Source organism: Equus przewalskii, chromosome 2 (assembly GCF_037783145.1).
Source record: "Equus przewalskii isolate Varuska chromosome 2, EquPr2, whole genome shotgun sequence".
Taxonomy (NCBI): Eukaryota; Metazoa; Chordata; class Mammalia; order Perissodactyla; family Equidae; genus Equus; species Equus przewalskii.
In genome coordinates this window covers 18,095,148-18,107,586 of record NC_091832.1, presented here as the reverse complement: position 1 = coordinate 18,107,586, position 12,439 = coordinate 18,095,148, and the positions used below count along the sequence as shown (strand labels likewise).

Here is a 12,439-nt window from a genome sequence, read left to right as displayed (position 1 = left end):
CCCACATCACAGCACGCCTCCAGCAGAAGCCACCCATGTTCTCACTCTGCTGTGGGACGTGTCTCCTTTCACGGCCCGGCCCCCGAGGGGAGAGCAGGCTCCCCGGGGCCCCAGGGGCAGACGGGCAGCAACAAGGCCGAGGGCCCCACTTCCGACCTAAAGCAAGACCTGGGCCCCCGGCCTCTGCAGGCGCACGGGGTCCGCAGAGCCGATCGCTATCAAACCTGCACCCTGAGGGCCTCCTCCCACCCAGAAATCTCAGCGCTGCCGAGAGGAGGCCAGGCCTCACGTCGGAGGCATTTTTAGTCAGTTCTCATTACTGACTTTTCTCAAGAGCTGTTTCCATAAACGGCTCTGCACTCATAATTACCGGTGCAGGCCTCAGACGTGCCTGACCCCAAATGAGAAGGGAACAGCCACACGCTCCACCACATCAAGCCCGCCGAGGCCAGAAATAGATCCAAGGAGATGTGAGCAAGAGGGATGCGATTCCCCCAGTTCAAACCGGGGAAAGAACCGACTGTGGGAGTTTTCCAGGAAGATGTGGTCACGGTGACACATCCCCTCTCTCCCCTGGGGAATGGGATCCTGTGAGGAGGTGGGCTGGGTGTTCCTCCCCACCCTGTGCCTCCCGCCTGGAGGAGCCCCACCAGCGGGCAGGAGGTGGGCCCATTCTTTGGTCAGAGCTGGAAAGGCCTCCAGGGCAACCTCATAAGTGGGGAAACTGAGGCCCAGAAGGGGCAGAGACTTGCCAGGGGTCACATGTCAGGTTGGGGTCCTTTGTGTGGGCTTTCAGACATGGAGCCCATATACAATGAGTGGCCCTAGAGTTCCCCCAGGTGGCAATATTGGTGGGGGGGGTCACCTGCTAACAAGGTTCTTCTGTCAACAGGTGCCCCGAGAATGCCTGCTGAAGACACCTTCCTCCAGGCAGGGCCCTGCGGGGACTCAGGGTCCCAGGAGAGGGCCCAGGGAGATGCTGCACCCATTGTCGGCTTCCGTAAAGACAGGGAGGGCTGGCCCGGCTTCTGCCCCACCTGACCGGGCCCAGACTCTTTCACCCAGCTCTCAGCACTCCCTGCCTCCTGCTGCATTCCTCCGTCCTATGACTTTGCCAGTCTACCCTGAGCATCTGCCACGCTGGGGCTGGGGTGCACGGTGGGTGGCAGTGCCATGAGGGTCAGATTTGGTGCCATTCTCAGGTTGCTCATGGTCTCCTGGGAAGCAGGAGAAAGGAGCCAGGCACGCCCCTGAATCTACAGGCGGAAAGCCACCAGCATCCTAAGAGAAACACACACGACGAAGGCGAGGGCTCTGATCATGGAGGGTGCCGTGGGAAGGAGGGGTCAGAGAACATTTTTCTAGAAAATGTATTTGAGAGTAGTGGAGGGAGAATTGTACGCAGAGGGGAGAGTATGAGGCAAAGACATAGAGGTGGAAAATAATGTGTCAGCTCCCATTTTTTAAGCACTAAACCACGTCAGGCACCATGCTGGACACGTTACACATCTTTCTCTTAATGCTTACCTAACTGTGTGACAGTCAAACTGTTGGCTGAGGCTCCAGTCTCTGAGAACTTGATGGGATGAACAGATCCACTTCTAAGCTCACTCACATGGCCGTTGTTGACAGAAGGCTTCAGTTCCTCACCACGTGGGCCTCTTCAGAGAGCTGTTCCTGACATGACTTCCCTCAGAATGAGTAATCTGGTGGGGGGGGGGGGTGCCAAGAGGGAAGCTGCAGTCTTTTATAACCTAATCTTGGAAGTGACATATCATCACTATTGGTCACACAAACCAGCAGTGGCACAGGGTGGGAGGGGTCTACACAAGCAGGAGGCAGGGATCATTGAGAGCCAGACTGGAGTCTGGTGACCACATCAACCCTGTAAAAGATACGTTATTCACCCCAATTTATAGATGAGAAAACTGAAGATCAGAGAAGTTCACTCATTTGCCCAGGGCTACAGTGAGAAGGACCCAAGGTGTGATTAGGTCTAGGTGCAGTCGTCTCCAAAGTCTGCATTCTTTCCCCTCATGGAGAGAGACCTTGTCTCTCTTCTGTTGCAGCACTTTACAGAGATTATTAGGTCATTTAATACTCATAGCCATCCCGTGAGGCAGGAACTACTAGCTCTCCCCTTTTATGGATGAGGAAGCTGAGGCACAGGCCATTAAATAACTCACACAAAAATCAAATAAATAGTATCTTAGGTCAGGCTTCCCGGGGAACAGACTCCGAGTCAGCACGTTTACTGGAGAGTGTGTTTCTTTGTAGGGAATGCAGGGAGCAGGACTGGACACAGCTGAGCAGTGACGCAACCACAACAAAGGCCTCAGCCCATTCCATCTGTACAGAGAGCTCAGGGTTGGTGGCCCTTCCGAGTTGTCCCTCCTTGAGGCAAGAGGGCTGGACATTTATACTCCCACAAACCAGTCACTGAATGTGGGGTGCCTAACCATGGGGTGCCTAACTGTGGGCAAGAAGCTCCTGTGGGCCTAGCTGATGGATGCCTGGAGAAGAACTCAACTCTCAAGAGCCCGCCCAGGCAGCTGCGGCAATGAGTGACTCAATCCTGAAAGGCAGGTCGGGGGGGGGGTGGCACCACAGAATCCACTATAAACAGTAAGTGGTGGAATGGGGATCTGAACCCACGCGGCCTGATCCTGGAACTGTGCTCTTTAACACTCAGCAATAGGTCCCTAAGTAAATGACGGGCTGGGGGGGGAGGTGTAGATAAGCACAGCAGGTCCTTCCTCAGCATACTGACTGCCATTTATTGAGCAGTGCCAAGCATTTGCTAAGTTTTTAAATGCCGTAAGCTATCTAACCATCGTACTATGATATAGGTATTATTATTCCAATTTTAAAGGTAAAGAAACTGAGATGCAGAGACTTTAAGTAACCTGTTCAACATCTCACAGCTCTCGAGGGGCAGACCCAGGATTGAAACTCGGTGTGCGCTACTCCGGAGTAATTAACCACCGTGCTCCGCCACCTCGAGGGCCCACCCTCCTCACTGCTCTGATCCAGTTTGCGCATCTGCTCCTATGCATCTGGGTACCCAGGAACTGAGTCAGTCACTTATACTCTTTGAGACTCAACTTCCTTCCCTGAGATCTGGAGGCAATAGTAGTCATTTACCCAGAAGGATGAGAAAACACTGAGGAGACAGGGATTGGGGGAGAAAGAGTCAGCCATCAGGATCCACAGGGCACACTGTCCTGGTGGCCAGATAGAGTTTTAGAGAAAAGGGACCCACCTTCAACTCTTGAAAGAGAAACCACCTTTGGAAACCATCAACAAAATGAAAAGCAACCTACAGAATGGGAGAAAATATTTGCAAACCACATACAGTCATGCACTGCCTAACGATATTTCAGTCAACGATGGACCGCATAGTCAACAATGGTCCCATAAAATTAGTACCGTAAGCTTAGGTGTGTCATAGGCTACACCACCTAGGTTATGTGAGTACACTCTGTGATGTTCACACAACGACAAAACTGCCTGATGAAGCATTTCTCAGAAACTATCCTCATTGTTAAATGATACATGACTGTATCTGATAAGGGGTTGATATTCAAAATATATAAATAACCCATATGACTCAATGGCAAAAAACCAAATAACCTGATTTTAAAATGGGCAGAGGAACTAAATAGACATTTTTCCAAAGAAGACATACAAATGGCCAAAAGGTACACGACGAGGTGCTCAACATCACTAATCATGAGGACAATGGAAACCAAAACCACAATGAGCTATCATGTCACACCTCTTAGAAGGGCAATCACCAACAAGACAAGAGAATAAGTGTTGGTGAGGATGTGGAGAAAAGCGCACTATCGGGGAGAATGTAAACTGGTGCAGCTACTATGGAAAACGCTATGGAGGCTCCTCAAAAAATTAAAAATAGAACTGGCATGTGATCTAAGCAGCCCACTTCTGGGGATGTCCCCAAAGGAAAGGGAAACAGGATCTCAAAGAGATAGCTGCACCCCATGTTCACGGCAGCATTATCACAATAACCAAGATATGGAAACAACCTAAGTTCCATCTATGAATGAATGGATAAAGAAGAGGTGGTATATATATATATATATATATATATATATATACACAAAGGAATATTATTAAGCCATGAGAAAGAAGGAAATTGTCCCATTTGCGACAACGTGGATGGCCTTGAGGGTACTATGCTAAGTGAAATAAGACAAATACTGCATGGTATCTTAAATGTGGAATCTAAAAAAAAAAGTCAAAGTCAAAAAAATAGAGAGTAGAGGGGCCGGCCTGGTGGCATAGCGGTTAAGTTCACACGTTCCATTTCAGCGGCCTGGGGTTCACTGGTTCGGATCCTGGGTACAGATATGGCACCGCTCATCAAGCCATGCTGTGGCAGGCATCCCACATATAAAGTAGAGGAAGATGGGCGCGGATGTTACCTCAGGGCCAGTCTTCCTCAGCAAAAAAGAGGAGGATTGGTGGCAGATGTTAGCTCAGGGCTAGACTTCAAAAAAAAAAATAGAGCAGAAAAGTGGTTGCTAGGGGCTACAGGTGGAGGAAATAGGGAGAGGTTGGTAGGTGCAAACTTTCAGTTATAAAATGAACAAGGTCTGAAGATCTACTGTAAAACATGGTGACTACAGTTGACAACACCATATTGTATAACTGAAATTTGCTAAGACAGTAGAACTTAAATGTTCTTACCAAAAAATAAACAAATGAATAAGCGAGGTGATGGATGTGTTAATTAACGCAATGAGAGGGGAATCCTTTCACAATGCATACATATATCAAATCACTACAATGTATACTTTGAATATCTTACAAGTTTATATGTCAATTATACTTCAATAAAGCTGAATTAATGAATTAATTTTTAAAAAGAGAAATATCTTTGGGCATTTGGTCACTCTAATAGTTCTTAAGATAGAGAAAGGATTTACTGTTAAATGAAAGACAAAGTAGCAAAACAGCGGGCATTTCTGTCCCACCTTGTGAAAAGTATTAATAAAGTATTAGTATCTGTATCGACAAAATATCAGGGCTGGTTGGGGGGCTATGTTATATGTTTCTGAACATACGGTCTGAATTTTCTGTAACAAAATTCTATAATAAATCTACATGGTATTAATTTGCTACAATTAACATGCGTTCGTTCTATAAATCCCAAAATAAAGATGTTTTTCGTTTTTTGTTTTGTTTTGATTTTTGAGGAAGATTAGCCCTGAGCTAACATCTGCTGCCAATCCTCCTCTTTTCGCTGAGGAAGACTGGTCCTGAGCTAACATCTGTGCCCATCTTCCTCTACTTGATATGTGGGACGCCTACCACAGCATGGCTTGACAGGCGGTGCCATGTCTGCACCTGGGATCCGAACCGGTGAACCCCAGGCTGCTGAAACGGAACGTGCACACTTAACTGCTGCGCCACCAGGCCGGCCCCTAGAAACACAGATATTGTGTAAGTGAGATTCTCAGTTTACAACATACATTCAACACAGTCCAATTCAGCAGCACTTACTGCACCTAATGATGGGCCAGGCCCCAGGCTGGGTGGAGAAACAGCTTCTGTATAGCAGAAGAGCAGAAGATGTGCAGGCAGGGAGACGACCTGCTATGTGGCCTTGGGAAAATCACCTAACTTCTCTGAGCCTCACTCTCCTCTTTTTAAAACAAAGACGTGACAGTAACTGTGACATGCAAATGAAGGAACATGAAGGTTCTGGGCAGTGGTCGTCACTGGGTACCATCTCACACAATCCCTGAACAGCCCCATAGCGTGGGCGCCGTGAGCATCTCCATTTTACAGAGGAGGAAACTGAGGCTCCAAGATGGACTGGCAAGTCCAGGTCACACTGAGAGCACATGGTGGAGCAAAGATGCAAACCCTGCCGTCGGAGTCCAGGTCAGAAGTCCCCACCCCAGTCCTGCCTGCCCTCTGGTGTCCAGATGGGGGTGTCACTGTCCAGACCACCTGACACTCATCTTCGTGGCTTATGTATCTGTCACTTGTCTCTCCCACTAGAAGGTCAGCCCCATGCGGGCAGGGACTTTGTTTCACTCACTGTCATATCCCAGGAACGAGAACTATGCCCGGCACCGAGCAGGTACCTCATGATCCTTGAGTGACTCGGTGAAAAAAGGGAAGAATTCCCTAGTAAAGATCCAAAGAAAGTGGCCCGGGGCTCGTGGAGGTAAAGCATCACCCCTTCAAGGTCACAGAGTCGAGCAGGCCCCGGGCAAGTCCCTCGTTCCCACTCAGCCCTGCCTCTCCCAAACCCAACACCCCTGTCCCCGGCCGCCGGAGACCACGGGAATAGCTCAGTCTGGTGCAGGGAAGGGTCGGGACAAAAGTGAAGGTGGCTCCATCTGTTCCTGGCTAGCCTTCTGCCCACAGTGCTGCCTGTGCCTCAGTTTCTCAGTCTGGAACGTGGGCACCTGCCGCTGGGCTGACACGAGGTGACAGGATTCAGGAGGAACACGTGGAGCTGGTCCTTCATGTCCTCCTCCCTCAGGGGCCGGGGCCGGCCTGAGGCGCCCCAGGTGCACCAGTCACACGTACACTCGGGTCGAGGGGACCAGGCGGGGTTGTGAGGAAGTGCCTCCCACACAGAGCCACAGGGCCAGGGCTGGAGGCCGCTTGTCCTCTGACACCATCACCGTAGGCTGGACGAGAATCAGAGGCCCTGAGCAGGGAAGGGACACGACTTGGGACGTACAGGAATCAGTGGTGGGCCCAGGCGGTACAAGAACCTGCGTGTGGCCTCCCAGCTCAGGACTCTCCTCTCCCTGAGCACAGGCGACACCAGGAACAGGCTCCGTCTGCTACTCGTGGGTCTCGGCCCCCATTCCAGCGTCCTGGCCAAGGGGAACCAAGAGTCCACAAGGCTGAGATTGACAGACAGGCCAGGCAGGGCCACCGGCGGCCCTGGCCACAGCCGTGACCTCCCAGCACAGGCACTGCCAGTCAGGAGCCGGGCAACTAAAGCATCTGCTCGGACACAGATGTCTGACCACGGGCGGGAGGCCTGCGAGAGGCCCACGGCCTCTGGGTCCTACTGGCTGCCACTGACGGTCGGCAGCCCGGCAGGCACCAGCTCTGGCTTCCCAGGAGCCAGATGTGGCTGCCAGGAGAGCTGGAGCTGGAGGCAACGGGTGTGGGAGCCTGGGCGTGGGCGCTGGTGCCACAGCGACTCTGCTATTAGACTCCATGGAGGCTCAGGGGCCGCTGACCCACAGAGGCCTGGGGCCCGGGCCTCCAAACCAGGTCAGAATCCTGGCAGGTGTCTAACCCCCACATCAGCCCAGGTAATTACCAGTTAAAACCAGTGTAACCGACAGAGCTCTGCGAGGGCAATGAGGCCATCAGAATGAAGCAGGCCCTCTGACAGCCGGCTGGGCCGCCCGCAGCCCGGGCTTCCACGAACAGAGATCTGCTCGTGACTCTCACAGCGTCACAGGCCTCAGCTCTTAATGAAACGCGCAGAGATGGCGCGGGAAGAAGCTGGGGTTTGGCATCCACAGCCTGGATGATGCCAGGGAGGTGCTCTGTGGCCCTGGGGTGAACATTTAACCTCTCTGAGCCCATGAAATGAGCCTGGTGAAACTGCTTCACCCGTCGTTGCATGGATGAAATGGGGAATTATAAAGCTATGGACCTTCAAATGCTAACGTTTAGTCTAAAATAGGTAGACACACCTTTGGTTGACTTTTAAAATTTCTTCCTGGGTTTCTCGTATGTATGAGATACATGGGGACATTCCTGTCACATCCACACCTAGGCTGGGCGGCAGCTGGGAGGGACGGGGTCAGCAGTGACCAGGGCCCAGTTCACCCTACGAGAGGGGTTGATTTCTGCTCCTCCCCCTCTATCAACCAAACGCACAACAACCCCGAGGATGCATCGATCACTAGGATCCCCATTTTACAAGGAGGGACCTGAGGCTCAGAGAGGGGGAGGGACTTGCCTAAGATCACACAGCAGAGGCAGGAAAGGGACCAGGTCCACCTGAGCAAAGGGCACTGCTTGATTCCAGCAGCAGCTCCCACCGAGGCTGTGCACGCCCTGACCCAGGAGACGCTGAGGGAAGCAGGACACGGGCTGGGCGGTGACTCACTCTAATGGATGGCTCCCCTGGGGACATTCCCGGGGTGACTGCATCTACAGCTCTTCTTGGTCCTGAGCCCAGGTCAGCTTGTCCCGAGGACAGAGCTCCAGCCTCAGGTCCACATATGGTCTTCTCTGTCCCGAGTCCCCACCCTGCCTCTAGCCAGGAAGGTGGCATCCAGAACCCACCGGCCCAATTGCTGTGCCGGGCACTGGGCTCTCAGCAGAGGTTGACAGTGGCCTCCTGCTGCTCATTCCCCCAGCTCAGCCCACCACCAGCTCTGGAGTGGGGGACAGAGGCCTCCATGGCTGTCCCCTCTTCCCGCAATAGTGTACGAAGCAAAAGGCTGAGATCCCACAGAACCCGGTGCTGCTTGGTCCCTAGGTTCCTCCACCCGAACCCCTCTGAAATCTCTCTCTGCTCCGAGAGCCACCCACTGACAGCAGAAACGTCGCCACCTTGAGCACTGGATGGCGGGCCAAACAGTCTGAGCCTGTTCTGGCCACAGAAAGGCTATGCTATCCTGGGCATGTCACTGCCTCTCTGAGCCTCACTGTCCTCATCTGAGAGAGGGGCAAATATCATGGCTGGTAACAGGGTTCTTGGGAGGATTAAGGGCGATGCTGTAGGTGAAGGGGGCTGGTGGCCTTGCAAGGGTCCTCTCCCTCCTCTCGGGCCCACAGCTCTTCCCACCGCAGGCTGAGCTGTAGTCCTTGGGTCCCCAGGTCCAGGCTGGTGTCTGCCCCAGCCCAGCCTCCCTGCCCCTCCCTAGCCACAGGGAGCAGGCAAAGCAGATAGGGGACAAACATTCATGACAGTAGATTAAAGAGAGTTTGGTGATAGAAAAGGTTTCTTTGAGAACTTTAAGGGCAAATGGCTCCTTAATTTGGCGTAAAATTTCTGCAGAGGAAAAGCTGGGCTTTGCCTGGGAGAATGAAGAGGGTCCAGGCTGCCCAGTGGGTCATTCCACAGGCCAAGCCATGTCCCAAGCACGGGCCCAGGGTGACAGATCACAGAGCCTGCCCCACTGAGCTCAGAGTCACCTCCTTGCCCACTGGCTCCCTGACAGCCACACCCCCACCCACGGCTCTGGGGCCCTGGCCCGGGGAGGAGGCTGCTGTGGACCCAGGACACCGGTTCTCATCTCAGCTCTGGTCACTCTGATGATGTGACCAGGCTCTTCCACACTGAACTTTGCCCCTGTCTTCAGCGCTGCCCTTATCACAGGGGCAGCATCACAGCCTCTGTTTACTCATCTGTCTGCCCAGCACCAGCCCGTCCTCCTGGACTGCCCAGGGCCACCCGACACGACATGGTTCCTACGCTTGGGTGTGTTGGGAGGCGGGTGGAGGTTCACGGCCCTGACTCACATTCCCGCGTCTGCCCCTGCCCTTCCCGCAGCGCCCCAACCTCCACACCCCTTAGCCTGCCCCGCCCTGACCCTGCGGGGCCCTGTCCACGACACGGTCACGCCCGGCTCACGGCCCGGGCGCGCCCTGCCCAGGTCATCCACACTCCCCTGCAGCCCGCGTCCCTCCCCCGGGGCCCGATGGGCGCAGACACAGCCCGCCGTCCCGCACGCGCGCTAGGCGGAGGTCGGGCGTCACCGCCGGGCCCCGCCGCCCCCCGGGCCCGCGCTCACCCATGTTCACGAAGCTCATGACCAGGTCGGCGTGGCCCAGGCGCCGCTCGGGGGGCCCGCCGTCCTCGGCGTCGTCGCCGGCCATGGCGTGGTAGAGGTCCAGCATGAAGAGCGGCGCGGACGCGGGCGGCCGGGCGGCGGCGGGCGGCGTGCGGGGCCGGGGCCGCCCGGGCAGCCCGAGCACCTCCAGGATCTCGCGCTGCAGGTCGCGGCGCTCGCGCGGGCCCAGGCGGCGCGGCGGGCAGCCGGGCGGGGGGCGCGGGCCGGGGCCGCCGCCGCCCAGCGCGCACAGCGCCAGGCCCAGGAGCCAGAGCGGGCTGGGGCGCGCGGCCATGGCGGGCCGGACGGCGGCAATCACCGGGCGCGCATCCGCCCCGCGGCCGCCCGGCCGGGCCCCGACGGCGAGCGCCGCCCTAGAGCGCCCCCCGCGCCGCACCTGGCGCGCTCCAGCCGAGGGGACCCGGGACTGTCGGCGAGTCCGGCGTCGCCGAGGCCGGCTCAGCGCAGGGGCGGCGGGCGAGCTGCCGTCGGGCTCGCGGAGCGCGGACGCCCCAGCACCTCCCGGGCGGCCCCGCCGTCTGGGCCGCCGCCCCTGTGCTCCAGCGCGGCCGCCGGGTGCCGCCCCCTCCGGGCCGACCAATGGGGCGCAGGGGCGGGGCCAAGGCCGCGGAACCCACGCCCCGGGAAGGGGCTCTGGGGTGCGGTTGGTGTGGCAGGAGGTGGCTACCTCGAGATGCGACCCGCTAGTGGGCGATGCGCCCGTCGGGCGAGGGGTCCGCAGCCCGGCCGTCAGGGGCCTCAGGGTCGTCCTGGGCTCCGCTCCCTGCCGCTGGCCGCGACGTCCTGCAGGCTGGGGGCCTCGGCCTAGGGACCCCAGGGCAGCAGCGCTGTCCGGGGAAATCAGGAACCTGGCTCCCGCGGGGCGGGTCCGGGCGCCCTCGCCTGGGCGGGGATCCCGAGTTTCGGCCCGGCCAGCGGGGGGACCCGACAGCCCAGCCTTGGTGCGCAGACTGTCGCCCCAGAACCCGAAACGCCTCAGCCGGGTCTATAGGTAGAGGGGCCCCGCGGGTGCTGGCCATGTCCCGAGAGTGGGGCGCGTTCCTCTGCCAGCAGCAGCCGGGCCCGCGTTCCCCGCCACCGCAGCTCCTCGCGGCCTCTCGGCGCCTTCCCCGCTGTCCCCTTGAGCCGTTGTTGGGGGCTTCTCCTTTCCGGACACCTGCTCGGTCGCTGCTCCCGGCGCGCCCACCCACCTGGCTCCCGCGTGCTCCCGGGCTGCGCCCACGCGGGCCGCCCCAGCTGTTCCTGCGGCTGCGCGGTCCCCGCCAGCTCTCGCTGTGCGCCCCGGGGAACCCGGTGCCGATTCAGCCCGGCGCGGAAGACGCGCACCCGCCTCCGGCCGTCCCAGGAGCTCTGGGGCCCTCGCCAGCGTCCAGGAAGCGCCTTTGAGCGTCTAAGTTGTCACAGCCCTCAGCGGCCTACAGAGAGACGGCTCCTCAGGGAAACTCCTCGGTGGACCAGCCCTTCCGCACAGCCTGCACTTCCCGAGGCGCGCTCTCACTGCGTCTATTCGCTTACGGTTAAGGCGCTGCGCTGGGAGGCGGTGACACCTAGACCGAGCTGGGAAGACTAGAAGGAATTGGCCTGGGAGGACAGGGAAGGTCAGTGGGAGGAAAGTGTTCCAGGTAGAGGAAACAGCTTGTGTCAAGGCCCTGAGATTCGAGGGAGCATAACAACGGCAGGTAACAAATAACGCTTACGGTGTGCCAGGCACGTTCTGCATCAAAACCCATTTAGAGTGCTTAGAATTGTGCTTGCCACATAGTGGCAAGGCTTTCATGCACATACATTGTATAGAGTGGATGCCATTTAAATCCCCTCTGTTAACAGATGAGGAGACTGAGGCACACAGAGGCTTACCGGAGGTCACACAACAGTGGAGCTGGGGTGGGGCAGGTGGCCACGTGCAGGTGAGCTGTTCAGTGGAACCTGGAGAGCCTGGAGTGGGGAGAAGGGCAGGACAAAAGGGGAGGGTGAGGCTGAGGCTGGAGGGGCTGGCAAGGGACAGACCACAAGGGGCCTTGCAGGGAGGCTGGATGAGGGCTCTGGACTCCAGGCAGTTATGGGCCCCTAGGTAGATTCAAGGCTAAACTTCAAAATGAATGTATGATGTCCAATAAAATTCGCACTTTTCCTTGATGACTTCAATTCTAAAAAATACCAAAATTCAAATCTAAACAATCATTTGCTGCTGCCTTAAGCCCATGCCTAGTCTGTCTTACCCAAAAGGTTAATTTCCACACCGCTGGTAAGGCCCAATAAGGATGCTGAACTTTATCATAAGGATAATGCAGCTTAGCCTTGAATGTGCCCAGGGCGAGACCAGAGCCTGGATGCAGAGGGGACCATGGACTGGAGAGAGACTCGACTCAGGGCCACAGTTGGACACAGTCGCAGTAACGAGAGGGCAGAGAGGGAGACAGTGGCCATGGGTGGAGGGCAGAGGAGAAGGCTGTTATGAGGCTGAATCCACAGGGCTTGGTGACTGCATGTGGAGGCAGGGAGCAGAGTCAAGGGGGTGTCCTTGACTGTTAGGCTTGGTCTGGGTCTCTGAATCTCCTGCGCCCTTCACTGTCCTTCTCTGTGCCGCTGGGCATTCCTCTGCACTCCCCTTTGAGTCCACA

General features: G+C 56.4%; 1 protein-coding gene across 4 annotated transcripts in view; it reads right to left on the bottom strand.

Annotated features, from left to right (window-relative positions):
* BMP8B (bone morphogenetic protein 8b) overlaps nt 1-10,474 on the bottom strand; it is a 33,168-nt gene extending 22,694 nt beyond the window's left edge. For 2 of the 4 annotated variants that reach the window (XR_011537434.1, XM_070610175.1), the window contains exon 1: nt 9,759-10,473. Coding sequence is in view for 3 of the 4 variants with exons in the window: in XM_070610175.1 (XP_070466276.1) it covers nt 9,759-10,092 (334 nt within the window). In the remaining variant the exon portion in view is untranslated. Of the gene's footprint in view, nt 1-9,758 lie in introns of all 4 variants that reach the window. The other 2 variants (XM_070610176.1, XM_070610174.1) reach the window with 2 other exon arrangements.
* Between the last annotated feature and the right edge of the window lie 1,965 nt (nt 10,475-12,439).